This window comes from Monopterus albus, unplaced genomic scaffold (genome assembly GCF_001952655.1).
Source record: "Monopterus albus unplaced genomic scaffold, M_albus_1.0 scaffold75.1, whole genome shotgun sequence".
Lineage (NCBI taxonomy): Eukaryota > Metazoa > Chordata > Actinopteri > Synbranchiformes > Synbranchidae > Monopterus > Monopterus albus.
Genome location: NW_018127955.1, coordinates 617,558 through 645,501, shown reverse-complemented (window position 1 = coordinate 645,501; position 27,944 = coordinate 617,558). Strand labels below are relative to the sequence as shown.

General features: G+C 40.0%; 4 protein-coding genes across 5 annotated transcripts in view; 3 read left to right on the top strand and 1 right to left on the bottom strand.

Moving 5' to 3' along the window:
• The first annotated feature begins 3,839 nt into the window (after nt 1-3,839).
• On the top strand, nt 3,840-9,204 carry loxa (lysyl oxidase a). The gene is made up of 7 exons (XM_020605924.1): nt 3,840-4,732; nt 4,943-5,051; nt 5,467-5,598; nt 6,904-7,060; nt 8,272-8,367; nt 8,504-8,619; nt 8,701-9,204. The coding sequence occupies exons 1-7, from the start codon at nt 4,093-4,095 to the stop codon at nt 8,705-8,707; spliced, it is 1,257 nt and encodes a 418-aa protein (XP_020461580.1). The 5' UTR covers nt 3,840-4,092; the 3' UTR covers nt 8,708-9,204.
• A 947-nt stretch (nt 9,205-10,151) lies between these two features.
• Nucleotides 10,152-15,711, top strand: snx24 (sorting nexin 24). Its single transcript, XM_020606021.1, has 7 exons — nt 10,152-10,444; nt 12,816-12,899; nt 13,098-13,202; nt 13,488-13,582; nt 13,694-13,723; nt 13,872-13,936; nt 14,125-15,711. Exons 1-7 carry the CDS (start codon nt 10,376-10,378, stop codon nt 14,193-14,195), a joined length of 519 nt encoding a protein of 172 aa, XP_020461677.1. The 5' UTR covers nt 10,152-10,375; the 3' UTR covers nt 14,196-15,711.
• Nucleotides 15,712-16,078: 367 nt separating this feature from the next.
• ggcx (gamma-glutamyl carboxylase) lies at nt 16,079-22,210 on the bottom strand. The gene is made up of 15 exons (XM_020606020.1): nt 22,014-22,210; nt 21,370-21,570; nt 21,108-21,266; nt 19,960-20,125; nt 19,789-19,867; nt 19,579-19,685; nt 19,310-19,473; nt 18,906-19,207; nt 18,414-18,545; nt 17,902-18,053; nt 17,635-17,804; nt 17,403-17,533; nt 17,168-17,315; nt 16,730-16,925; nt 16,079-16,653 (listed from the first exon to the last, which is right to left on the bottom strand). The coding sequence occupies exons 1-15, from the start codon at nt 22,036-22,038 to the stop codon at nt 16,494-16,496; spliced, it is 2,292 nt and encodes a 763-aa protein (XP_020461676.1). The 5' UTR covers nt 22,039-22,210; the 3' UTR covers nt 16,079-16,493.
• An 838-nt stretch (nt 22,211-23,048) lies between these two features.
• Nucleotides 23,049-27,944, top strand: part of gmcl1 (germ cell-less, spermatogenesis associated) — a 6,695-nt gene continuing 1,799 nt past the window's right edge. The window contains exons 1-15 of one of the 2 annotated variants that reach the window (XM_020605957.1): nt 23,049-23,404; nt 23,553-23,571; nt 24,057-24,251; nt 24,380-24,503; nt 24,620-24,716; nt 24,816-24,913; nt 25,032-25,144; nt 25,250-25,315; nt 25,507-25,591; nt 25,683-25,773; nt 25,879-26,019; nt 26,414-26,483; nt 26,629-26,704; nt 26,804-26,949; nt 27,793-27,880. In XM_020605957.1, coding sequence (XP_020461613.1) covers nt 24,076-24,251; nt 24,380-24,503; nt 24,620-24,716; nt 24,816-24,913; nt 25,032-25,144; nt 25,250-25,315; nt 25,507-25,591; nt 25,683-25,773; nt 25,879-26,019; nt 26,414-26,483; nt 26,629-26,704; nt 26,804-26,949; nt 27,793-27,880 — 1,371 coding nt within the window. In that variant the 5' untranslated portion in view covers nt 23,049-23,404; nt 23,553-23,571; nt 24,057-24,075. The remainder of the gene's footprint in view (nt 23,405-23,552; nt 23,572-24,056; nt 24,252-24,379; nt 24,504-24,619; nt 24,717-24,815; nt 24,914-25,031; nt 25,145-25,249; nt 25,316-25,506; nt 25,592-25,682; nt 25,774-25,878; nt 26,020-26,413; nt 26,484-26,628; nt 26,705-26,803; nt 26,950-27,792; nt 27,881-27,944) is intronic. The other variant, XM_020605958.1, reaches the window with a different exon arrangement.

Here is a 27,944-nt window from a genome sequence, read left to right as displayed (position 1 = left end):
CACGTATAAGGAATTTCAGCCATTGTCTTTTATTTTTGCAGAAAAGCACTGTAATGTCACAATTTTGGAGGTGCTCCTGTGGGACTAGTACATTTTGCACTGCAGAATAATGTAGCTATTATATATTTTTCCGTGAGAATGGCTTGAAATAAAAAAGAAAAGAGGAGTTCAACCAAGGAGATTGAGACATAAAAGTCACTAAAAATAATGAATACTATTTCACAACTCACTGAAGAGCAATTAAATCTCTTTCTCACTGGTTAAATAGATTTCATTCATACATCCCTGTGGTTGTGGGACAGAACAAACTCTGATGGTGAAAAAGTACATGTGCATAAATCACTGCACAATGTAAAGTTTTCTGGGTTGTGTCTTGATAAAGCGCTCCTCCTCCCGGTTGCAGAGGATACAGTGTATGTGCAGATTGCCACGTAGTCCACCAGACTGTGTGCATGTGCGTGTGTGTGTCTGTGTGTGTGTGGTGCAAGCCTCAACTTGGAGCTCCAAGAGTAATGGAAACCCAGTATTTATGAAAGAGGAGAAAATATTTGAATTGTCTGTTTCTGTCGTTGAGTTTTGAGCTTATTTCAATAGGCTGAGCTTTGCAAATGGGTGGAAGGAAAATGTAAGAGTATAAATCTGAGAGTGTAAAAAGGGAGACTAAGAGAAGCAGACACGTTATGGGATAGAGCTTGTGGCTAATTGGAGAGATGTGTGTGGTCCTTCATCACTGAGATGAGGTCATAATGATGGCATGAAGAAAAATAATTACATCCAAATAGGCACATAATGCTCATTGTCATGCTGGCACTTCAGACGCTGGATTTTTTAAACAGATTTAAAGTTGATTTTATATTATAATGATAATTCTCCTTTTTTGTTGGTAATCAGCTGTAAATGCTTAAATATAGGCTCCACATCAAAAGGACACTAGCATATTTGGTTTTATGGTAGATTTAGCATCATGAAGGGATGGATATCCAGCCCCCCCCACTTCTCAGTGACGTGTCTTATGCAGGAGGACTTGTCACAGTTTTTCTCCCTATTCTGCAGCTCAGATGTGGGTTTATTCAAATTCCTTTAGCTCAACTGAGTGCCCAAAAAGAAAAAAAGAATAAATAAATAAATAAATCAGAAATGGAGTTGAATTCCAGCAACGTGGACCAAAGAACTTGTCTAATTCCTTGCAGATGTGTTTCTGAGCTGTGTGCGTGAACACTGTGCTGCCCTTGTTAGAGGAAAGGACTCTGCATGAAGAAAGTCAATGAATTATAAAAAAAAACAAAACACCAGTGATGAGTACAGCTGGTTCTGACTATCTGGTGTTCCAGGGAAGGGAGAGCAGGCAACCTAGGAACATGTGCACATAGTTTCTAGTCTCTGGGGAAAGTGTTGGTATGCAGAGCTACAAGACCGTACATTACTCATCGTCTAAGCAAAAACACTGTCACATATTGGCCCAAAAACAGTGCTTCCAAAGCGGTTTGATTTGTTTAACTGGAAACAAATCCTACATATTTGAATGGAAATAAAACAGCTAGAGGGCATCGCTGAAGACATAATAGGAAAACTTGACAAAAGAGCATTCAGATTCATTTCTGGCAATGCTGTGATTCAGTTTGGAAAGAGTTTTATGTCACTAATAAATGTTTTATTCAGTTTTCTTAAAAAATCCTGATTAGTCTCAGTTTCACAAATCACTCTTCTAGTTCATTTGGATTAATGAGTCACTGGCATCTTCATCCATTGTCTGTGTCAAACCTTTAACATTTTCAGGAGCTCACAGAACTCCACTTAGTGTTGATTCACTCCCACAGCTTACACAAGCTGAGAGGTGACTGTGAAAAGATGTATGCCTGCCATTTACCAAGAACAATGCAACTAACTGAACTGTAATTTACAGCAGGATATAATCTGTTTAAGACAGTCTTAGACTGTAAAGTTATTTTAGTCTGCTTTTGTCTTGATGTCTTTCTCTAATAAATATTTAGCACATTGTACTTTTAAAGACCCTGAAAATTTGGTGCAATCACTGAAGTATATCTCTTTAACATTACATTTTCATATTAAAATAAGCAGGCAACACTCAAAGTTAGAAGTGTCCTGTGGTGTTTTTGACCACTAGTAGCACTATGGAGCAGTGTTCTTATGAGTAGGTCCTGTTTTGTTTGTTTATTGCTACAAGGATGCACATGTGGGATCGTGACCAAACTGTCACCAGTTCAGCCACAGCACTGACTGCATCAATTTGAGCAGTGAAAATAAAAAGCAGAGCTTAAATGTAATTCGTTACCACCACAGAGGTGACCTTGAGCAAGGCGCTTCATCCCCAGCTACTCCAGTGGATCTGCTCAGTGACAAAGATCTGTTTGTGTTCGTATTGGGCAGCTTCCAGGTATAAATGTGTGACTGTGAATCAAGCATACTTGGTGCTCTTAGACAGAGATAATAAGAGCTGCTTAACTCCATGTGATTTGTACAGTGTCTTGTAGGTGCTACCAGCAACTAGTTCAGGTTTTAACACCATTAATGTTTTTCCAGTATCTGGTTGTAGACACAAGCTCATATCAAAGACAAAAACTCTGAAGAAACAATTACAAGTGTGGAGTTTGGCTAAGACAAGAGTGTAATCCAACATCTGATAAACAACTCCCCTAGGTACTGATAAGAGAATGACATGCTGCACTCCCATTTACAATAATCTGCCCCCTAGTGTCAGAATACTGGACACTGTATTTGAAATATGACACTTCTTTTGTTTGGTTCTGTATTTATTATGGTGTATCTGTGTTGTGAGGTTGAGTCTTTTCATGTTAGGGAAAGCCTGTGCTGCCTTACTTTATTTTCCATGTTTCTTTAGGTCCATTTTTGTATCAAGATGTCTTTTAAAATCATTGAACTCTTGGGAATGTAATCATAAATTGTCGCTGGCTAATCCGTGTTGAAAGAAATCTGATACAGTTCACTCTCACAAAACTTTGTGATTTGGGAAACTGTTAAATCTGTTTGTTGTGGTTTATCAGCAGTCATCATCAGTTGTGTAGATACTGGAAAGAATTTTATGATTTGCTAGACAGAGGTGGATGAAAACCTTGATAAAGGTTTCCCAAGCTATGCATTATACCTCTGGTGTTAAGAGCAGGGCAGTGGTTTGAGTGGGCTGCAGCAAATGATTTAGACGCATCAGGAGAGGAACTTGGGGTCACCGGTAATACAGATATCAAATATCACCACAGCCTCATTTTGTTTATTTCTCAGAGTAGACTAATTATGACCTAAGAGAAGATTATTGTGAGATGCATGTGATGAGTCTTGCACGTTTTCAGAAAAGCTCCAGCAGACAGAACTGAGGCGTGCCTCCGGTGGAGGAGGTTTGCGGGAGTTGGTTTCCCAGAAAAATACTGAAAATGTTGCAGGGCCATCAAAAAGTCATGTTTAGGTTTCTGAGATCCTCCTATGAGAAAGTGGATGAGTGTAATGACTTCTGGTAGAATATGTTGCAATTTGGTCTGGAGTTCATCCAACAGTCAGGGAAAAGGCTATCATGAAAGTTTGTTCATCTGGCAAAGAAAGAAAGAAAAAAGACACTATATGGTTCCTAGAAAATGTGACATATCACCCATATGCTGTCATAAATTAGAAGGAATTGACAGGAATGTTTGCATCTGTTATGTTACAGTGTCTGACCGTTTCTTATCAACGGGCCAGGAAAATGTGTTATTTGTGATGGAAAAAAGCTGCACTGCTTGTCACTAAAACACATTAACCGCCTTCCAGATCCATTTGGCCCGTCATGATCAGACATCACGTATCCAGTGGTTATATGAGCAGCAGCAGCAGACTTCTGTAAACGACTAAAGAAACTCCAAGTGCTGGAGTGCTCCTCCTCCTCATCACCATCGCACAGGGCGCATCTGCAAGCTGCACATCAGAACGATATGCGTTTACACCGACACGCTGAAACTTAGCTCCTCTGCTCACTGGATGCTCTTTGAATAGAAATGAAGGATTTTTAAGTGAGAGACAAGTGGCAAACCCTGCTCATTTGAATATTTGCTTTGCCACATTAAATCTCCTTTAACTGAGTTGATAATGGGATTACGCATATTTGACGTGCCATTTTACGCATATGCTTGCGTCTATTTATTAGTTTTCATCCTGCAAGCTGCCCAGTCTCAAAAGAATCCGACAACGCAGCAAGAACATAACCAAAGAGCGGCTCTGCGGCAGACGCTACAGTGGTCACACAACGGCAAGATCTTTAGCATTTTAAGCCAGGGCTCGGAGTATCAGCCACCGAGGCGGAGGGGCGCTCCTCAGGAGCAAGTGCAAGCGCTACCTGTCGCCATCAGACATGATGCGGACACCCAGAGCCAGCCGGCGGGCCAGCAGCAACAGCAGCCTCCCCGAGCAGCTTCTAACCTGCACAGCCCCCGCGGCCACCCGCTTCCGCTTCAAAGGCTCTTGAGAGGGCGCGAGCACCGCCAGCATCTCCATGACCGGCCCGGTGAGCGCACGGGGACGCAGAGGAGCAACAGGGCCAACGACACCCAGGAAAGGGCCACTGGCAGTCCGCCTTTGCCCAGGAGAGAAGACATGATGGTTGGCGACGATCCCTACGACCCGTACAAGTCCATTGATAATGAGAATCCGTATTACAATTATTATGACGTTTACGAGAGACCAAGGCCTAGAGCCAGACCCGGATATGGCACAAGTTATCATCAGTACGGTAAGAGTGAGGAAAATGTTCTCAAACCAGCATTCAAGTCGTTAATGAGCTAGATGTTGCTCTTTAAGTGGTGTTTATGAAGCTGAAGTAACGTCAGTTAGTGTCTGTCTTGTCTCTGCTTGTCTTCAGGTTTCTGCGGGTGAATTCCATCTGTTAAAGCAGCATCACTTTCTGTGTTTGCTCTTGTTTGTTGTTGTTTTGTTGTTGCAGGTCTTCCTGATCTTGTACCTGACCCATATTACATTCAAGCCTCTGCTTATGCACAGAGAGTCCCGATGTACAACCTGAGATGTGCAGCTGAGGAAAATTGTCTGTCAAGGTAAAGACTCATCCAGAGGGAGGAAAAAAACTGACTTTGTAGCCAAGCCTGAGTGTGATTCCTAGAGCTTTGGGCCGTAACAACCATCTAAAGTGCTTGTGGGTGAGAGTTGCCCAGTGGAAGCATGAGATGAGGTAAAATTAACCAAATCCTGCCACAGCTGGAGGAGGAGTGGTGGATGTCTGTACAAGGTTTAATCATAGTTTGTCTGAGAAGAGAAAGCCCAGATGGTAAGCACAGTATCAAAAACGAACTCCCACAAACTGTTTTTCCACCCACCATTTATAAAGCTACACTCAGAGGAGGGGACACAGTAGGGAAAACAAGCTCGGTGATGTCATTGTGCCCATATGTGACCTTTGCTTTTTGTTTTACTGCACACACTGCATCCTCTGTCTTTGCTTTTTGCCTGCAGCTCAGCCCACTCAGCCAGAGATTACGACTCTCGTATGCTGCTGAGGTTCCCTCAGAGAGTCAAGAACCAGGGGACGGCTGACTTCCTCCCCAACAGGCCACGCTACGCCTGGGAGTGGCACAGCTGTCATCAGTGAGTATAATGCCATGTCAGTGCTTTCCACCTCACCATCACACAGAGAAAGTGCCTCAGTGACATGTCATTCTTGCTTCAGTTTGTTCTCACTGGCCAACCCCCAACCTTTTGTACATTTTTTTGTCTTTGTTTAACACCTTATAAACTGCCCTTATGCCACACACATGGTATTCATTTTCAGCACAAGCTCCGCTATAACTCTGACTTCAGTTTAACAACGGATAGCTGCCACAAACCCAAAATACAAGAGAATGACACCGACACCTTCAAAAATGTACAAACCTTCAATGATGGTCACTTGAGGTATATAGATCAGTTGTAAAATACAGCAGAGAGTGTAAGAAATAAAATAGTAATACCAGAGCCAAAAATCAAACTGAACATTTAAGTGCTGCATTAATTCACATATTTATTAAGAGTAAGAACTGGAGATAGATGCTTTTTTGTATTTGTTTGTTCATTAGTTTTGTAAATTACAAAGCAACCAGTTGTTTTCAACAGATGATTCATCATCATTTGTCTTTAGTCTGTGGTTTGGCACCCCCTGTTGAGCAACAGCTGTGTTACTTTTGGCTGGTTTATTGATTGTAGAGAGTTTGCTATCAGACCTGACATCTTAAGACAAATTTTGTTTGCATCTTTAGATGTTTAATAATGTCATTTTCTATTTTTACAATCTCAGACTAAACATCCACATAAACCCACTTTGGGCTTTCACAAAAAGAAAGAGACTGAATTTCACACGACCTTGGAATTCAGATCGTTTCTATCTGCCAACCAGATGCTGTAAAATGAAGTTATGTGATGAAAATAATGAGCCAAAAAGGGAAAACCGCTGATATATTCTCTCTTTATTGAGCTTATGGGAAAGTGCCTAGTTTTTCCTTGAGCCCACAGAAACTACCTCAGTCCATAGTTATGTTGTGAAACAGTCGACTGCGCTAATCCCCAAGATGGAGCACATTTGGCAGCAGTGCAATAAACTGTTGAGATGTACTGTATAGATTTATTGTCAATATTTTGAAAGACAACCAATGAACTGAATTGTTAAAAACCAGACTGTTTATGTCTCATTAATCAAACTCTGTCTTTTGGATAATAAAGTGAAACAACATTCAGCACATAAGGGATTAGTAAGATATACAGCATTTTGTAATATATAAATGCAGCTAAAGGACAAAGTGATCCCTGGTGGGCCTCATTGTAACAAACAGTACCTGCTTGTCCCTCATTGATGTGGAGCTTGCTCAGTGTACAGCAAAAATGTCTGGGTTTGTTGAACACCGTGCTGCTGATCCACAGGCACTACCACAGCATGGATGAGTTCAGCCACTACGACCTGCTGGATGCCCAAACTCAGCGGTCGGTGGCCGAGGGACACAAGGCCAGCTTCTGCTTGGAGGACACTTCCTGTGACTATGGATACTACAGGCGGTATGCCTGCACCGCACATACCCAGGTCTAAAACATACCTGCTGAAAACCTAACTGCAAAATGTTATGACTGACACTGAAGGGGCTTTTGTTGATATTTTATATCAGCAATGGATAACTTGACAATTTGTATGAGAAACGGGTCACTCATAGTGACAAACCCGCAGAGAATTACCACCCAACTCTGTAGCTCTTCAGTGCTATGGAGCATTCTAGCTTCTTTCAGCTTATGGTTTTGATTTTATGGCCTGCAGCTTTCACACTTGCTGCTCTCATCTGCAGCAGTTGGCTCAAAACTAGTGCTGGTCCAATAAATCAGAACTAGCATACTGGAGTACATTTCTTAGGTGGCCAAAAGCCGGATTCCTAATTAATCAGAATTTTGCTGCGTATCTGCTAACAAGTTTGCCATCTCACTTTTATAAAGTTATGCCAGCGAGGTGTTTACAATTTATTTCCAAAATAGTCATAAATTAGTAACAACTGCTACTAAATGTAGCCAGTTAGCTCCTGTTAGCTACGGCACCAGTAATGTCAAAGTATTTCTATTACAGCCAGCTAGCAGCTAATCTATGGCCACTACACCGACACAAAAGTGTTACCAGTAACAATAATGATGACTCCTTTCTATTCAAGTGTCCCACTAAGACACGACAGGGTGACACCGTGACACCGTGACACTGAGCCGGTGTTTTCCAGGACCCTGAAACCAGCACAGACAAATGCAATTCATCCAGCATTAATCTTATTATTTTCTTATTGTGATAAATATCCTCTTTAAAAGGTCCATTTGAATCTCAGTTGTTGCAAAGTAAAAGCCAGTTCACTTTAAGAAATACATCTGTAAAGCGGGATTAAGATAAACAAGTTTTCTTTCACTGAGGCAGCTGTCTTAGAGATGGTGATTTAATGATTTCCTGTTTCTCCTGACTGTCTGCCTGACCGTCTGCAATCAGTTGTGTTGCATATAATTTATTTTTCCTACCAATTCTTTTTTTATTTTGACTGGATGATTTTTTTTTTCTGCCATTGAATCCAAAAATGCTTCTAAGATGTAGCCAAAAATACAAATGTAATTATTGTTCTTTTGATCATATGGTTGTTAGTGTATATTAGACTATAATAACATTAAAAACTGTGTCAGAGTTACTGCTCTCTATATAAAATAGCTGTATATTGTTTCATAAGAGGTGTGTTTGTTTATATCATGTTGATATTGTTGCCGTCCTGTGTGCAGGGCCTGAGCCCAGGCTGTTATGATACCTACAATGCAGACATTGACTGCCAGTGGATTGACATCACAGATGTGCAACCTGGAAACTATATCCTCAAGGTTTGTTACAAACACCAGATGACATTTTTAAAAAAGTTACACTGTGGAATCACTTTGCACTCATAAACATTCCATTATCTTTGCTGCCTTGCTGTTGACTCTTATACTTTTATGCATGTTGTGTCGTTCTCCACAGGTCAGTGTAAATCCATACTATCAGGTCGAAGAATCAGACTACAGCAACAACATTGTGCGCTGTGATGTTCGCTACACTGGCAACTACGCCTACCTGTCAGGTTGTCATATGTCAGCGTAAGTGTCATGTCTCATGACAAATACTGCTTTAATGTTTAAAATGTCCTCTATTAATCACTTTGTGCTCTTTCTTTTCAGATATTAAGAAACAACAGTCATTCACAGCAACTCAGTGGAGATGTTCTGTAAATCTGTAAATGACAGTGAAGAGGACTGCAGACGAAAGGATATAAAACAACATTAAATGAGATTTGTAAGACAGATTTGTTTTATGATTTAGAACACTCTTAATTGAGGGAACTAAGTAGGACTCATCGGACTTGTAATGCCAGGTAATCTTGAATTCTTCTTTGCTCCTTTCTGAACAGTATTTTCTTGTCCCCACTTTTCTTTTTCTTGCTTGTATTGCATTGTACCACATTCTTGCATTTCATACCACTTGTAAGATAGTTAAAGAATAAAATCTATTAAATTTAGAAGTCTAAAGTAGCTAAGTACAGATATAAACAAGTTTGTGCTTATTGATAAGCCAATATCAATGTATATCACGTTTAAAATGAACTAGATGTTTAAAACTAAATGTATTTGGTAAGGAAGAAACTCTCTTGACTCCAAAGCTTTTGATGAAACTTGAATAAAACTTTGTGACGTTGTATCACTTTTGGATTCACTCTCCCTGTCTTATCGTCTTTACCAAACACACTGAATTACAAATGCAGACACACACGTGCGCACCAGGCAAAAAGGGAAGCACAAGGACCTAATGTTTGTTAAGAAAATAGATACAAATGCCCATCACAAGTTCCTGAAGCGCAAGATGACATCTTCATGTTGCTTGTTTTGTCCGACCAGCAGTCCAAAACCCGCAGACATTCAACTCTCAGTGATATAAAAGAAATGTCTGTAACCGTGGGCATCTTTTATTAGACCCTGGCTTTCACACTTCCAGCTTGTAACACTAAATTTGTCTGCAACCTCAAGTGATGATGGCATCATTGTGACACAATCACTGTTACTTTCTGGCTTGACAAATTTCCTCCAGAGCCAGAGAAGACATTATAACACTGTTTTCACAGCCTGGAAAATACCATTAGTTAACTGATTATGATGCCTTGAATTGGTGAAATGTCCCTTTACTTAATATATTTACTGGTTGGCACCTATAGCTGAATGTTAGTGTATAAACAGATAATGAGTGACCTTAACAACTATTTTAATTTAAAGCCTTTATAGAACTATAATGACCTCTGACAAACACTGGTACATCAATAAACACTTGTAACTACAGGATATTGTTTTAATGGACTGTATATGAGCTTGTTCACGCTAAATGGGGAAGTTAGTACCAATTTTATGTCAATCCTCTAATCATTTAATGGTTTCAACATTTCTTGGAAGTTACACTCAGTCATATCAAACTAATTTAGGAAATTATAAATAGCCTGTTAAAGTCAAACATTCCTAAATCAGTAATTAAGATAAAAATGATTTCTGAATTATCTCCATGAAGTTGAACATGTGAGAAGGTCCTTCTTCACAATATAAACAATATGTGGAAATGGAACATTTCACCTCTCAACATCTGGGGAACATCTTCCATTACAAAAGAAAGGCATTAACCCACTTCCTTGCGCATCGCTGCTGCCTCCGCTCCACCAGGGCGCACTGCCGAGGCTCCGTCTGTTTGAATTCTGTGATTTTTATCAGGCTGCCAGAGAAACTGGAGTACTGCTATTGTGCGTGCGTATATGTATGCGTATTTATGCCATAGGTTTAAATATTACCCACACAAGTGTACGTTTTTCAGGTCGAAATGCATCCGGTGCGAGTGTCCATTCCGTCGTTTCGTTCAGAAACCAACTCAATCGAGAAAGGATACACGGTAAGCTGCTCTCTAATAACCTCTGTGTGCCTGTTCTCTGGCGTCTGCCAGCGGATTTTTATATGACCTCGGGTCTTATTTTCTGCTCCCTTGAAATAATAAGCTTATGTTTGTTTAACAGTGCGGATCCAGTCGCGCAATGTGGATGTAAAGTTGTTGTTTGTTTGGTTTACGACCGAACATGCCTCAAATCAGCCTGAATTCACCTTGTTTTTACACATTTCACTGTTCAGATGAAGTAATCAAAGAACCTAATGGCACATGTGTGAACACAGGACATGTCAGAGAAACCATTTCTCAGTTTAACGGCGCGTTTAGACTGACTTCTGAATTTGGATTTAATCAGAGAGCCACCGGATATATTAACCTTAAAACCCTGACATAATTCACTGTAAAGAGTGGTTTAAATATAGTTTTATTTAGTCAGTCAATTCATCTTGAAGTAGAGGTTTAGTTTTTTCATGAACTGACATTTGTTATCACTAGGAAGCTATCATTTAATGTTCAGTGTGATGAGGAGGAAAGATCCCAGCAAGTAAAACCTGTTTCAGGATTCATATGGGCACCTAATGATTGTTCTAAGACAAAAATGGGAACTAATCCTAAGTGTTAGGACACTAGTCACACCAAGCTAGAATGAATGCAGTCTCAGCAGTCAGATTCAACTGTATGATCATCTTGGAGGCTGTATGTGCTCGTGAGGGGGCTTCCTCTTATTCACCCTAGCCTCAGTGATGCAGTATAAATGGAGTGGACAAAATAATATTAACTGTTAATAGTATTAATTTTCTCATCTACTGTAAGTCTTGGCAAGAAAGTTAACAAATGTATTTTCTGGAATGTCTTCCTTTATGCCCCAAACTATTCCTTCAAACTCTGCATGCCTAAAAATTGGTTTGACAGCCCGCTGTGACCAAATTAATGTGACTGATAGTGGAAACACTGAATAATGACATTGACAAAAGAGTTGTATTTAATGTGGTTTAGTCATATCATTGTCAAAATCTGCTCCTAATGATCAGGTCACTATCTTGGGTGACACCAGCCTGGTGTGTGGGATTTAGAGATGAAACTATTCAGTATATTAAAAAAGCAACACATTACAGAGAATCCCTGGGTTGTGTAGGACCCAGTCCTTGCTACCATGCTAACTCTGAGAGACGAGACAGTCCAAGTAACTTCAAAACAGTGCTGATTTATTCAAAGGATCACAGGTAAAATTAACATTACACGCTCAGGTATCTTGCACCTCCAACCTGCTCACAGGCAGATGTAAGATGAAAGACCCTGAACCCACCAGGCCTATACATTATATCCCCTCGGTTGGACTAGCCCCATACTACACAGAAACGTCAACCGAGACGTCTCGGTTACCAGCTTTGCAGCTGGTCATAGCAGTAGTCATAACATGAAGCAAATCAATGTGTGTGTGTCTGTTGATTAAGTGGTGTGTAGCTAAAAACATTCTCACACGACCTCTATAATAACATTAAACACCCTGTCTGCTGACAGTCATCAACTCTTCTCTCTAGTTATCCTTGACCAGATGTACCCTGTAGAAACTCATAAACATGCCTAAGCATTTAACAGTCTAACTAGACATCCTATCTCCACTAAACATTTCTAATACATAAAGTATCTATCCAATATCTATCTGACTAAAAATATATAACAGTTGGGAACCAGTGTTTTAGACAATAGCGTGCTTCAAATTTTGTGGTAGCAGTTCTGGGGGAAAAACATTCTTGTTGAATGTTTAACATGAAAATAACCCCAGTGCACAAAATGAATGGGAGCCGATCCCTACAGCCAAAGTTGTGTGGCTTCCCAAAAGAAAAGACGCCTTTTAACGCCTGTGGTTTTACAGGGGGATGTTCAACAGTCACATATGGGTGCAATATTTGGGTGTCCACATACTGTACTTCGAAGTCAGAGACGAACAACCATTGGGGTTTCATTACAAAAGGCAAAAACTGTGACAGTTGTTGTTTGCTTTCTGTCATGGGAGATGTAATAGTGTTTATGTCACCATTCCAGAGTTGCATTAACACCACTGCCGTCATTTAAAAGTGGATTTCCTCCTTTGCATAATGCTGGCGAGAACAGCGACATGTATGTAGTAAATCTGCCACGTTTACAGAGGATTCCTGCAGAGTGAGGGAAGTGTAAGACAGAAGTCTGGGCAGGAATGTTAATAGTCACTTTGACAGATCTTATTTCCTGCTACAGCAGCCAGATGTTTCCTCTTGGTAACTAGCTGACATCAACATTAACTGACAGCTCCACAGTCCGCTGCTCTGTCTATCACACACTGACGTACTGGGAGGGGACCATTTTGGCTGGTGATGATAACTAACTTTTTTTTTTTCAGGTCTTTAAAATTGACGTGTTGTGGAATGGCAGACAGCACACTGTAGAGAAACGCTACAGGGAGTTCCATGCTTTGCATAAAATGGTGAGATTTCGTGCACTGACACAGTTTATGATCATTTATTGACAGTCAAATATTAACAGAGTCCTCCGTTCTCATGAGTTCAACTTAGTGTTCAAGTCTTAAACCTGTATATGTTTTTGTCTTTAGCCTTCTTCTAGTGTTTCCCCCTCTTGGTTGTACCATGTATGTTTTTTAAACAATGTTTCCAAATCCCTCCAGCTAAAGAAGAGCATAAAGCCTCCTGAGATCCCTTCAAAACATGTTAGAAACTGGGTTCCCAAAGTCCTGGAGCAGAGGAGGCAGGGTCTGGAGCTGTATCTGCAGGTGCCCTGACACACCTTCACTCCACCTGCTGGGACTATGTAGCTCACACAAAGACCTAAAACCTTTTTTGTGTGTATACAGTATACAGCCAATATTGTGCAGTCACAGTCCTGTTTATACCAAATACAGGTTTTCTTGAATGCAGAGTAAACATTTAAACTACAGTACAAATGTAGAACAGTTAAATTCAGAAAGACAAACAGAAAGTCACCGAGTTCACTTCAGTTCTGTGCTGCTGCTTTGTGGACACGTTGCAATTTGCTTTTGTTTTCTCTGTTTTCTCAGACTATAATTATGGAAAATGAGGTTCTACCAAAGATATTTCTGGATTTCCTGAATATCCGCCATTTTCCTTCAGTGCCAAAAACAGAAAGCTGTGGGTGAGTATAAACTGTGTGTTTTCTATCAAATTCGTCCCATTTTCTTTTGATCTGTTTGTGCCCAGGCTACTGGAAGGTTGTGTGGCTTAACCTTTATTTTTCTTCTTTAAGGTCATTTGATACAGAATCTGAGGAATCAAGGTGAGTTAGTTTCCTATTTCAGTGAGTATTTATGAAAAGAACAAATGTTTGAAACAGACAGTCAAGTTCTTCTTTTACTTTCACCAGTGAAAACGTCAGCCACTATATTTGCTCTGACCTCTACTTTTTTTTTTTGGATTCTTTTCAGTAAACTTTCACATCAGCCAGTCCTGCTGTTTCTGAGAGACCCCTACCTGCTGCCCTCTGCACCCAGTGAGTTCAGACATCGTGTCATAATGTGGCACATTTTTAAAATCATTATCATTCTAACAGCATTATTGACTTTATTATTTATGGCAAGTCAACTGTAAAACTACTCCGCCAACAGTTTCAAGCTATTGTACTTGCTATTCTTCTTACTTCTTGATTTTAAAAGCTTCCTTTTTCTTCTTTACTTCCAGATACGTTTTCTAATGTTGTGATTGAAGGCGTGATACAAGGAGTTTTCTGCCCAGATCTTCAGCTGAGGTAGAGCTGCGGGAGCATCACTATGAACAAATGCTTCATATTTTCACACCATTTTAGGTGTGCATCAGCAAGGACGTAACGTGAGGATACACTGCGCCTCATTAATATTTCCTAGAGCATATAACAAAAATCCTTATTTTTTTACAGAAGGGGATGTCTAATATTTCACTGGCACTACATTTTGAAGCATCAAATTACCATCAGCTGTAATCCAATAAATTTACCCTCATAAGAAAATAAATTACATTGTATATGAAACAGACAAGTTAGCTTTGAGACATTATAGCCAAGGTAATTAAGAAATAGAAGTGTAATAAAATATGTTTACTTTCTTAAGCATGCAATGAGCATCCAGACTCCACTGGAAATAGAAAGAAGCTAATCAGAGCAGGGGAGACTTGAAGTATTCTTATCGCCAGAGGAGCGAGCCCAGCGCTGGAGTATGCATACAGGGAGGTGCCACCCCGCTTCTAACACCAGTGATGTTGTTTTAAAATTTGAGTGCCAAAGGGTGCCGCCTGGGGAAGTGCAGCCAGACAACGTGGGTGAATTTTTGAAGAGGGTGTTTGTACATGCTGGTGGAGTTGACAGCTGTGTGCCACATGACAGGGTGGAAGTGGTTTGAGCAGTAATACAGGTGTCTTTCGTTAACCATGAGATGAGTGTGACAGACCGCTGTAGTGTTAGTGTGCTCTGTGAGGCTACTAGGAGAGCAGCTCAATTTGGTCAGGTGATGAGCTTGAGATTTTGGACATGAAGCCGCTTTGAAATCTAATGACGACAGACGGAAATATGCAGCACAACCTTCGAGTGAGGAAAGAAGTGGAAATGAAAAAGAAAATGGATGTTTGTAGAATAATTGAGAGGATTAAGGGGACTTGTCCATTTCTAATTTATGCTTTCTTGTTACTTCACTTGCATTTTGTCCTCCCTCTGCAGCACTTGCCACCTATGACATGAGGGTGACAACAGTCTATTGGAACCGTTTGAATTGCTATTGCCATCACACACTACGTACAACATGATAGAAAGGGATGAAAAGTGTTTAGTTTTACAGACATTAGTAAAACAAGGCCTGGAGGTTTAGAACTTAAAACGAGTAACGTAATGTGCAATATTAACTGAAATACAAATACTGTTTATGTCCTTCCCTGTAAATGATTGTGTGTAAAACTACAACCCTTCCCCTGTTCTGAACACTAAATAACTTGTAGTGAAACACTGTCATGTCATGTCATGGACCCCCACTGCAACATAGTGATTACTACATGTTAAATGATTAAAGAATTAACTAATTATGATTTTATGTTTTAACAAAGGCATTTCCTAGAAATCCATCTTGTAGATTTATATGTATTTATACTGTGTAACAGTAGTGCTTATGTGAAAGGTGTGATTAATGTGCCATAATGATGACTAGAGTAAACACTGGAGTTCTGCTGTAGCACTTTAAGATGAGTGGTACAGAAAATACTGACACCAATAAAATCCATTATTTCCAGTCATTTGTCAAAATGAAATTACTGGGTTTTTTTTATCAAGTTGATGCTCTTTATTAGAAAACTAGAAAACCACTGATGAAATTAGTTTTCATTTTATCATATTATAGGGTTAGCATAAGCATAAACTCAGAGATGTATGCTGTAAACTGAAAACTGAGTAAACCCACATTTGTACTGTATATTTGTAAATCTATTGTAAATTATTTGGCCTGAATTTGTGAAATTATAGCTGAGCATTAAAATGTATTAGAAGTCATTAACCAAGCAGATCCCGTTCATGCTCAATAAATCTGTCCTTGTTCTACATTTCCATTTAAAAACAATGCAGCATTAATAACGCAGCATAATTAAAACAGGGGCAGATCATATAATGCAGACTCGAAGCTGTAACAGAGCACATTTTTAAAACATTTTCAGTGTCTTGATATTTCTTTTTGGTCATGTCATCCACCTATTATGATACCATAAAATTCCTAAATTAGTATTCTTAAACAGGAAATGCAACCTTGCACAACAAAGCATATCTGTACAGTATTGTAGTTTTGCTGCAGTTATAACAGAAATGTGTCCTCAGCAGGTATTTGATTCATAAATAATTGTGATAATGAAATGCTGGAAATACTCTGAAATACCAAATACTTCAGAAGCATAAAAAATGTAAAATCTTTTGACTTCTGGGCATCTTTGCTCCAGAATAGTAACAGTCCAGTAGTAGTAGTAGTAGTAACACACATCTGCAAAGGTTGTGTGATCAAGCACCTGCAGGTAAGTCAACTGTAGCTTTGGTCCCAGTGGTAGCTTTAAAGTTCTCCGTGACCAACTTCATCTTTCAGCCGTTCGTCCTGGTTGGCTTCTGCTGGAGGTTCTTTCACGTTGGCAAAGGCAACTTCTCTTGTCAGCTGTTCCAGCGGAGGAGGACCCACTGCCAGATTCCTCAGAGCAATCAGAGTCATTAGGAATCTGAAAAACAAGCGATACAAATGATATATAATGTATTCACAGATGAATTAGTGGATGGGTGTTTTCAAACACTCACCCCCTTCGTACTGAGTAGTACTTTTTCACAGCAAAGCGTTCCAGCCGCTCCAGCATGCCAGCCTCCCTGCGTTTCTTCACCTCCTTCATGCGGCGCTGCCGCTTCAGGAACAGCTGCACAACTGGATCGGTGGCGTTGACTGCATCATCATCTGTAGCAATAAGAGGCTGCAGCTCAGGAGGAAGAGGCTCAGTTTCTGTGGGATGGGACAGTCTAATGAGCATCTCGTGACATATTCTGAGTTCTTGAGCAAAACTTTGCATTGGGACAGAAAAGGAGAGAGTGGCTGAGAGTGGAATGTGATGTTATTTTATTCTAAAAATATTTTCACTGAAATATGTGACTAAAGAAAGGCCAACTTATCCACTCATTTTTACCATATTTTCATGAGAACCTACTCCTCATGATGTTGTCTGCCCAACATGAACATATTTTCACCTGTCCCATTGCGAACACGCTCCTGGAGCTCAAACAGCTTGGTGAAGTTCTCCTGTAGTGCCACATCTGTGGTGTTTACATAGATGTACATGTAGCTAGAAGGGTCTTCAGACACTGTGTACACCTTATGATAAGCCCCAGCAGGTACCTACACGCATACACATTCACATTAATGTAAAGGTTGTCCGAGGTTAAACAGTATACTGTTTAGATTGATGATGGCATGTAGCTGTACCTGCATCTGCTCACCAGGCTGCAGAGTGTAGTTCTTTTTCTCCTCCACTATCTCAACATTCAGCTTGCCCTGCAACACATGGATGCTGGTGTTGCCCAGATCTTCACTCACAAAGTTTTCTAAATAGAGCCCTGTAAAGACACAACGGTTAGTACAGCAGCAGCCTGTGTGAGGGTTAACAAAACAACAGACTATTCCTTTCCATTTAAAGTAAGGATAAGACATTTTTGACCTGGGAAATCAGCGATAAAGACAATCTCAGTCTGATTGTCCAAAGTGCCCTCAATCTCCTGGAACTTGGTCCTCCAAGGTGACAAGTCTACTAACAGAGGCATCAGCCATGCGTTGGGTCTGAAAGGGGACCAATCAGCTTTCACAATGTCCACACGAGGATCAAAGAGCCTTAGAGAAGAATCCAGGACAAATTTAAAACTCCGTCGTAGAGTTACTTTTTTAGTATAGTATGGTATTTTTTTATAAGTAAGTGCAACTCACATACCTTTGCTGGAAGCGTTCATTAATGGACACCCAAATGTCAAAGTAAATTTCAGGCTCAGAGATATTATAGCGAGGCAGGAATTGGCCGAGGCATGTGGCGTACTGCTTCAGCATGTCTCCGTGGTCCTTCCAGCGACGGCTTTGTGTGAACACCTACAGTACCCAGATACTACTTAGTTAGTAATTTGGCTAAGCTAAAATTAAGAGAAACTCTCAACAGTCAAGAATCTTGATAGCATCAATAACTTCAAAATCATTTAAAAGGTTTGTTTTTTGTTCTCACTGTTATTTAAAAGTAACAGCTTTTATTCAACATGTGATATATACACATTTTGCTAGTTTTCATGACATGATGTGTCCACTTTACAGTATTTGGAATGTTACTCTTTCACACACACATCACGATGCATACTGTATATGCTGCACTGATATTTATCATTAAAGCAAGATGAATAAACGGAGCTCCTGGGAGGCTCACATACTCTGTTTGACAGTGTTTTCTTTATAACTCACCCCTGGGTTCAGATATCCGATTTCACCAGTTTTCCCATCTTTGTAGGTGATCTTAACATGCTGATGGCTGCGGGAATGAACCATCATGTCCCATGAGTAGCCGTACAAGCCGTTGGTCCAGTTGTTGTAACCCTGGACAAAAACAAAATATTCCTTGCTAAAAAAATCCCACTGATAAACAGTTAACACTTTTCCTACTGTAAATTCTGAATAAACCAATAGGACTGGATGATTAATATCTGTCTGCTGCATCTGGTGTTTGCTGTGAACCTGACTGTTGACTCTGATTGAGCAACTATCAGCCTGGTGCCTAAGAGAGCATTTAACGTTTGCCGAAGTTAAAGTACAATTGCTGAAACAGAAGCTCTCTGTGTAGAAAAGTACACACAGGCATTTATGCAACAGTTTACAACTTGTTTTTTGAAGCAAATTTAGCTATACAAGCTGTTTCAGGTAAATAAAAAAAATTTAAAAAAATTGAAGAAGAAATACCTGTGTGATGAAGTGTGAGTAAGGCAGGAGGAACTGTTCAATTATGTAGAGAATGGCAAAAATGGCTCCCAGCTTGTGCCTCAGTCTCAGTTTCGAGGATCTGGAAACCTTCAAAGTCTCCTGGCATTCAGTGCCGGTGGCCTGGATCTCATTATAAACACAGGAGGTGCTGGGCTGAGCGTCCGGTGAGGTAAGTGGCAGGGCTACCCTAAGGACCGCTGGGAAACGTACAAAGAATCTTCTTGGCCAGTCAGGGTAGCAGAAGAGGGGACTGGTGGCCAACATTGTGTAGGGGAACATCCCTGTGGTGGATGAAAACACCAATGAGACGGCTTCCCGTGAAAGAACGCAGAATCAACGGCAACAAGAAAGCTGCTTTTAACAAAGCGAGGTGAAAGACTTACCAATGCTGAAGAGCTGAGAGTTCATACAGTGGAAGTAGGAGACAAAGAAAAATGCATAAGGTCGTGTTGCGTCAAAAAACAGCAGGTAGCCAGCTGTCAGATCCAGAACAAGGCCGCCTCCATGCACCACCAGCAAACTAACCAACTCCACAGGAAGAATCACTCTGAAAAAGAATGTGCAGTACAGTAAGTTCAGAGTGGGCGTACTGAGATACAAGAGTCGGCAATTAAAGTTGAGTTAACTTTGACCTGTTTTAAAAAATACTTACTTGAAAGGATCAAAAAGCCAGTGGTGTGCCAAGTATGACATTGAATAGCCCTCCACCCAGTCGGCATCCAACTTTTTGATTCCAGCGATGAAATATACAATAAATATCTTTGGCAAACAAACATCAACAGATGCTTTTAGATTATCTGCATCCACAGCATGTTTATTAATAATTCCTAAATTGTGTAATATGTCTGACGGCTGCATAAACCTGCGCCCTCAACACAGTGTAATTCCACAGAGGCACATGAGCGTTTCTTATCGAAGGTCTCCGCAACCCATCGATTGACCTACAAACACACACAGGCTAAAATGTCTTCCTCTGTTGGGCTCACACACATAGACAGGACAGAAATGCACAGAATGACAAACATCATCTCACCAGTATCTGTTGCCATCCATGAGTGTTAACTGAAATCCAATGAGGCCATAAAGGTACGAGTGATTGTTCCAGGCCGTTTTGTCCAGAAAAAAGATGTACCAGTATGTTGAGATGAACATAAGGCAGGAGAGACGGTAGAAACAGCCAAGCATGATGCCCAACGCACCTTTAATTTGAAATATAAACACACAACAAAGGTTATGACAGTAATACTAACTATTAGGGGTGTAACAATGCATCATAGAACATTATAACGTGAATCTAAAACGTGACAATATGCATCGTGAAACTGAAAGATGGAGCGCAATAGCAAGTCAAGGCTCCCATGTAATTTATTTATGTTAACAAGAGGGGATAATAGGCCAGATCTGTTTCCATTAGCCAAACATTACATTAGCTACACTCAGAAACAGTGTTTGAAAACGGTTTTTGTGATTTTACATACCAGTGAAATACTGTAAATAACTGTGACACTAGTTTTCATCCTCACTGTTATTGTAAGTTTATTAAACTGCAAGCCTAGTATTGTGTATCGAACCAAATTGTCAACTAGTTATATCATTACACACCTACCTATTAACTTTGATTTTTACAGGGAATATCTGTTAACTAGTCTTGGGGAGTCTAATCATTTGGTGAAACAGTAATGTGACGTTTTCTGCAGCTTACATTATAGATGATCAGACAATCACCTTTTCTCATGTTTTTAGACTATAACAATAATGAGCAATGTGAAGAAGCCACCCAAAAAATGTAAGGATTTTTTTATTTTCTATCCCTCCCTGCTGCGAAATCAAGGTGAGGCCACTAACATGCTACCACGTGAACATTTTTTTAGGTAGAGGAATATTGACCTGAAGTGTTCAGAATAAGAATTTGTACCCAAGCTAGTGTGTCCACTTAGTAAAGAACATGGTCTGATTTAGTGACAGCCACATTAGTTGTCAAAATCTTTGTATGGCCCATAAAATCTTGTAAAGGTTAGTTGGCTTGGGGGAAGAATAGAAGGAAATTGCCAGGCTGGTATATGTGCTTTCATGTATACCATATGCAGTCATTCCACAGAGACTCTCTTATAAAATGACTGCATGAAGAGGTTGGGGCCTCTGTCTTCACCAAGCTTTTGTAAACACTGAGGTGTGACCCACCGAGGAACATCACCACATACACCAGGTACATCCAGTCCAGTGGCAATGGCTGTAAGAAACTGAAGAGGGGAAAGCGGCACACAGGGGCTCCGTCCAGGTACTTGTAGTCCAAGTGACTGAGGCCGCGTTCCTGTGTGATGTCGATAGCCATGAGCAAACCTGCATGAGAGACACATGACAAAGAAGGGCACTATTTACAGACACTGCAAAGTCAGTCAGACCCAGTGAGTAGACTGAGAAAATGACTGCCAGCTTAACTTACCAAACAAGCAGCGGAAGATGCCCAGAGATGCTGAGTCAGTGGGACGGTTCAGGAGGGACACCAGGCTATACCAGGACGTCAGATCCTCCTTCTTGAACCCAAAGATCTGCTCCATCTTGCTTTTGATCTGTGGTTTATCTTTTTTAGGAGCCACATCCTTCTGTGTAGTTTGTTCCTCTCCACCACTGCTCAAATAAGCATCTAGAGGTTGCACAGGACCAGAAACACCATACATTACAGTGTTTTTTGAGTTAGAGCAATATGTTGTACATTAAACATGAAAATCACAACCTGATTCACAAAACATTATATCATATTTGTACATCAAAATACTGATATGTCTTATATAACAGCTAGTCCCTGGTTGAATGCAGGTAAGTGGTTATTACATTGGTTAAATAGCAACACAACGCCACACCCTATGACACTAACAACAACCTCACCTGTGGAGGATCCTTCTTGTTCTGGATTGTCTCTCAAATACTATATTCTGTCTGGTTTTAGGTACTTTGGAATTTGTTTCTCAAGATATGTGTGTGGTGTTTGTTCTTATGGTGTTTTGTTGCTGCTTTCTATTGCTGCTGGAACAGGAATTTCCCCATTGTGGGATCAATAAAGTCCTACCTACCTACCTACCTACCTACCTGCTGTTGGGTCTCTCGCTTCCATGCTACGAAATATGCAGAATAAAACGGAATTTGACACAAGACAGGGGATGCCTGTGTTTTCCCTGCACCAAGTGGAGGTGTCCTGCTTGGTCAATAAAACGAAGAAGGTACGTGTCACAATCCCACGCACACGCTGGACATAGGCGAATGGTGGAGAAAGAGGAGGATGGTCCGGGAATATTGGAATGTTGTGAAAGAGGTGCCCGTCGTTTATTGGCTAATTCTTCCAGTGCCACGCCCACTATAAGCAGTACGAGTAACGTCATATCCGGCAACGGACAGCTCACCGCGTTTTGTTTTTTCTTTGGACTTCTCCCGGACAACTCCAAATAAGACTTTCTTATAAATAACATTATCATTCTTGGGAAATCGTACATGTTCAAGTCAAAGTATATGAAAACAATACTTAATTTTTGTGTATTTCACAATGAGTTTTTGATTATTCAAAAGCCCACAAGATTAAACTTTATCCTGTTATATTGTGCTTTATATAATTTCATTATATGTCTTATTTTTATTGCATTATTTTCTTTCATTTGAATAATTTGTACACGCATCTACTCCCTAACATAACAAGAAATGTTGTTATACCTATGCTGTTTGTACATAACATTGTTCAGTAAAACAAAAAAATTGATTATTTAGCCTTTTACAAAACACGCAGTTTTTTCATTTGTATATGACAATTAAATGGGACACAAGCCCATGGTTTAGCCAAAGAGCCAATGTTCTTTGGTTCAGCTATTTTCAATGTGTATGGTTGTCAACCACTTTCATGTTTTTTAAGCGGGCGATTTATAAATGCTGTAAATTCTTATGGTAAATCTGAGGTATCGGTGCTGTATGAAGTAATTAGACAAACATTTATGCAGGCCAGTGGGGTTTACTTGTGTAATCTAGCCACAGGGGTTGCAAGCCAGTGACTTCTGTGCCGGTTTACTTGTGTAATAGGCCTGTCTCACAGTAGGTGGCGGAGGTGAGCGGAGCGGCCGCCAGTGACGTTGTAATGCTGCCACTAATCTTCGAGAGAAGAAGAATAACAAAAGCAGCTACAGATCTTCAGGACAGTAGTGGTTAAACATCATCCTCTATCCCTGGTTTTACGTTTGCTTTAATTCAGAAAAATGTAACTGGAACTTAATAGGGGTTTACGGCCTGACGATTGTATTATTTTTTTGTCAGAAGAAACGCTGTTCCTGTTTTCAGACGTGTTTTGTGTTTGAATTCGACAGCTAAGCTAGCTTTGAGCCTCTACAACTGGCTCGTCAGCGTCTCTCAGACAGTCTGACCTGAGATAATCAGCCCCTGTTTACTGTCCACATTAACCCGATACATCTTCCCGTAGCCTGGCCGGAGCTGATCACCAGGTAAGGGTTAACTCAGTCCTTGTGTTGTTAATTATATTGTACATCTGGTTTGCATTTGCTGAAGGGATGAGCCTTTGAGTCAGACTCTTGCTATGTGCAAATGTCGCTAATAAAACTTCATCCAGGCTTTGTTTTGTTATGCCCCCAGACTGTGCGTACAAGTACATGTAAGTAATTTACCACGTCGTTTGGGGGGGACTTTTTTATAGCTAGGTGGGCAGCAGATAACAGAACCCCATTAAATTTGATATAATGTCATTTGCTTTTTTCTTAACAATTTAACGTCACTATTATTTATAGTTCGATGTAGCCTATAGTATATAGTGTATGAGATGGGCTTATGTTTTGAAATTGTTAGTTGTATTTTCAAAATTCCAAAGCCTAATTTAATTATCAAAACATGGAATGTGATACCCATGTATTTCATTGAAATCATAGGATAGATTTACATTACTAAACTGCAGGCTTGCCAGATGATTATTATTTGGGAATTAGATTAAGTCCATCGTCTGTTGTGGTAAAAAAGCTGCAACACAAAAGCCAAACTTTCAAACCGTATATGCTATCATGATATTTCTTTCATTCTGATTTATTCAGCTCTGTTGCAACATAAACATAGGTATAACTGACCTGTTATTTCTGATTATTAAAGTCTCTTTGAAAGCATAACAATGGGAAGTCTGGGCAGCAGGTTCCAGTCCCCCTCTCGGGGATCAGAGGAAGCTTCAGAGGGCACATTTACCAGTCACAAACACAACTGTGAGTGTAAGAAGAGGAAACGAAATGCTCACTGTGACTGTGACAGTGAGCAAGATGACGATGATGCTATACTGGATACACCCCGCAGGCAAGACCAGCCAAAGCACCAAGAATCAGTTTGGTGTTAGGTGTCTCTCAGTCAGCAGTATTTTGTCTTACCCTTGCTCCTCCCTCTCCTCTTTTTGTTTGTTTTGTGTTTTCTCTAAACCTGAGCAGGAAAAAACTGAAAAGCACATCAAAATATATTTATCAAACATTGTTCCTGAATGGGGAAAATAGTGACATTCGCATCTGTGCCCTGGGAGAAGAGTGGAACCTCCACAAAGTTTACCTGTGCCAGGTGAAATGTAAAGACACAAAAACACAGCAAAGACAGTGATTGGTATACAGTGCTCTTTCACATGGCCTGTCCTTATCATTTAACACTCTTTATTTTTCTTTTGGTGCATTTTGCAGTCAGGGTACTTCTCTAGTATGTTCAGCGGCTCTTGGAAAGAGTCTGACATGACAATAATCAACTTGGAGATTCCAGACCAGAACATTGACACTGAAGGTGAGAGGACCTCAGTTACAGGGGAAAAACCTGTTGACTTGGTTAGTGTTGTCACTTCTTTCTTTTACTTATAGTTCTTAATTTTTTTTATTTGTGTAGCTCTACAGGTTGTGTTTGGATCCTTGTACCGGGATGATGTTCTGATCAAGCCCAGCAGAGTCGTCAGTATACTTGCCGCTGCTTGTATGCTACAGCTGGTCAGTGCATCGAAGTCAGCTGTTGTCTCAAGTGTAGAATTGCTATCTTTATTTTGTATGAATACAGTTATATGATACAAAACCTAATCAAAGTCTCATGGTTTATTTTTGTTGACAGGACGGTTTGATCCAGCAGTGTGGTGAGACCATGAAGGAAAACATCAGTGCGAAGACCGTGTGCGGCTACTATACTTGTGCCACTATCTATGGCTTGGATTCAGTTATTAAAAAGTCAGATTTTAATTTATGTTGTTTATTCATTTGAACTTCATTTCTGACTTGTATGCTATGTACTTACAGCCTACTGTGTATGTGTTTGTGAATCTCCTTCTGTAGGTGTCTTGAGTGGCTTCTGAACAACCTGATGACCCACCAGAATGTTGACCTGATGAAAGAGCTTGGGTATATGTGCCTGACTCATAATTCTTCAGTTTATACATCAGCCTGTATTCTTTATGTAGCCAGTAAATAAAATGTTATATCACTGTAAACCTAAAATTGTCTCAGTTGTAGTGCAACGAGTTTTGTAATGAGGATAATCACATGGCTACTGTGATTATACTTACATTTGTTTCTGCACTGCTCTTCTATAGAACAGAGGTGATGGAGCAGCTCATTCAGTCTTCAGACCTGTTTGTCATGCAGGTGGAGATGGATGTATACACCGCTCTGAAAAAGGTACAAGGAAAAGTTATATACTCCCAGACACACTTAATGTACTATCAGACCTGTTTCCAAGAGCTCTCTTTGTCATTTACTCTCTGTGCAGTGGATGTTTGTGCAGCTTAATCTGTCATGGGATGGCCCCATCAAACAGCTTCTGGCCGACTCTGATGCCTGGCTTTGCAAACGCAGGACAGGTACAGTAACACCGTATCTTGTGAAATAGTACCTTTAATGTCAGCATTCTTTATTGGTAGCCACACTGATATTTGACTGTTGTTGCATTTGATTTTGGCCCACAGACCTGTGTGAGAAAGAGCCTTTCTTGAACACAGAGGAGGGTGCCCCTTTTCGTTCAGTGTTCAAATATGTTCGTCTCCAGTACATCATCAACGATCTCGCATCTGCACGCATACTGGAGCGAGATAATATTTTGCCTCCTGGTAAAATACTGTTCTGTCAGACATAATTTCATCTTGTGCTTTTTCTGTAGTCAGGAGAAATGAAATCCTTGATTTCATTAGCTAAACTCAAAGTGGTAAAGTGGTTTTGAATAGAGTGAATCATTTCATTTGCATTTAGTTTTTACTGACTTTTACCTTATTTGACTCATTATTCTAGAAAAACGTAGCCTGTTTTTGTTGACCAATACTCTGTTTACATCTTTATATTTTATTCATTGTTTTATTGGCAGTTGCATAAAGAATTTGACAGGCTTGCTTAAATTTTAACATTTTAGTTGTTACCATCATCAGTCTAACTTTTACATCTGTAGGAACAGTCTCTTCCCTGTCTTTATGCACTGCTAATGTTTTCTACCCATATTTTATATTCTAGAGTGGTTAACATCGATGTACAAAAACCAATGGTTTGCTATGCTCCGGACAGAATTTGACAATGACAATGGGTAAGCGTTTGTAATGAGTCACAGGACTGGTGAATTTCCTCTGGATATTTTAGATGTTGTGGCATCTTATTGTACCACACAAATAATATGAAGTGAAAATTATTTTAAAGCTGTTCTGATGACAAAGGCGTCTGTCTGTCTTTAGTCCCCAGGAAACTGACAAGGAAGAGTTTGAGCTGAGCAGTATGAGGTGTGGCAGGAAACTGAATAAAGATGGAGATGTGAGTCATGCAAACTCTGCATTACAGTAACGTTTGCTTCATAGCATTTATAGAAGATGCTACAAAAAAACCAAAACTGTGTTATTGTCCTTTTCACAGTACTGCTGGCGGTGGACCGGCTTTAATTTTGGTTTTGACCTGTTGGTGACCTACACAAACCGCTTTATAGTCTTCAAAAGGAATACCCTAAGTCAGCCATGTGGGGGCGCTGTCAGTCTGCAGCCTCGGAGACATCTAGCATATAGGTCTGTAGTACTGCTGGCCTAAAGCATTTGCTTTATCTAGAGCCTGAGTATTATGCTGTCTGTATCCTGCAGTTTTAAATAAGGAAACTAAGATGATCTCTGTTTTTTTAACTAGACAGTAAGAGTTACAGAAATAATCTGAAAAATAAATTGCAACTCATTTGCAAGAAGAGTCTCAAACAAAACTATTCAGTCGCATAGAATTTGATGATATTTATACTGACCGTAGTACAGTAAAAAAATGGAAAATAACTGACACTGTAGAAAGTAGAGAGTGCATACTTTGCAACAGAATTGTGGAACCTTGGGAGTTTTGCCCTGTACAGATTTGATCTGAATCTAAAATGATGAGTAGTAGTCTAATAAAATCACTATAATTCATATTCTAAAAAAAATTACTTACTACAGTAGTCTAATCTTATTTAGCTGAATTGCAATAGAAACTGTTATGTCTTTGAGACCATAGCTGGATTTGTGCAGTTAAGCTTATTTGGTTGTTATAAATAAAATGAAGCACTGACCTTGATGTTTGTTGAAGGGCATAGTTTAACATTTAGAAAAATATTTTTATTTGCTCTCTTGCTGAGAGTTAGAGGTTGAACAGTAAACACAGCTGTTTCCAGTCTTCACACTAAGCTAAGTTAGCCAGCTGTTGGTGGTAGCTTCATATGGACCTTATGAGCACAAAAGTGTATCACCTTTCCCTTATAATGCTCAGTGAGTAAGTGAATAAGATTATCTCCCAAAATGTTAAACTATGTGTTTAAAGGTAATGTGTGTTTATGTGCAGCTTTGGTCTTTGAAAGCATTTAACAAGCTTTGACTTGTATTGTGTTGTTCCAGGTTACGTCTTGCCTCATTCGACAGCCGTGGAAAGCTGGTCTGCAGTCGCTCAACAGGTTACCAGCTTATCACCCTTGAGAAAGACCAGGTTAGTGAGCACTGTTAACCTGTAGATGTAGGTGTCAGCTGTCCCTCCCTGTATACCCGGTTCA

Bases quoted from the DNA above. Each gene is read 5' to 3' on its own strand.
- loxa (XM_020605924.1), top strand. From the start codon at position 4,093: ATGGGATTACGCATATTTGACGTGCCATTTTACGCATATGCTTGCGTC. The intron at 4,733-4,942 runs GTAAGAGTGAGG...TTGTTGTTGCAG, and splicing joins CACAAGTTATCATCAGTACG to GTCTTCCTGATCTTGTACCT. The intron at 5,599-6,903 runs GTGAGTATAATG...GCTGATCCACAG, and splicing joins GAGTGGCACAGCTGTCATCA to GCACTACCACAGCATGGATG.
- snx24 (XM_020606021.1), top strand. From the start codon at position 10,376: ATGCATCCGGTGCGAGTGTCCATTCCGTCGTTTCGTTCAGAAACCAAC. The intron at 10,445-12,815 runs GTAAGCTGCTCT...TTTTTTTTTCAG, and splicing joins CAATCGAGAAAGGATACACG to GTCTTTAAAATTGACGTGTT. The intron at 13,724-13,871 runs GTGAGTTAGTTT...GATTCTTTTCAG, and splicing joins ACAGAATCTGAGGAATCAAG to TAAACTTTCACATCAGCCAG.
- ggcx (XM_020606020.1), bottom strand. From the start codon at position 22,038: ATGGAAGCGAGAGACCCAACAGCAG. The intron at 20,126-21,107 runs GTGGGTCACACC...TTCAAATTAAAG, and splicing joins GTATGTGGTGATGTTCCTCG to GTGCGTTGGGCATCATGCTT. The intron at 17,805-17,901 runs GTATGTGAGTTG...TTCTTCTCTAAG, and splicing joins AATGAACGCTTCCAGCAAAG to GCTCTTTGATCCTCGTGTGG.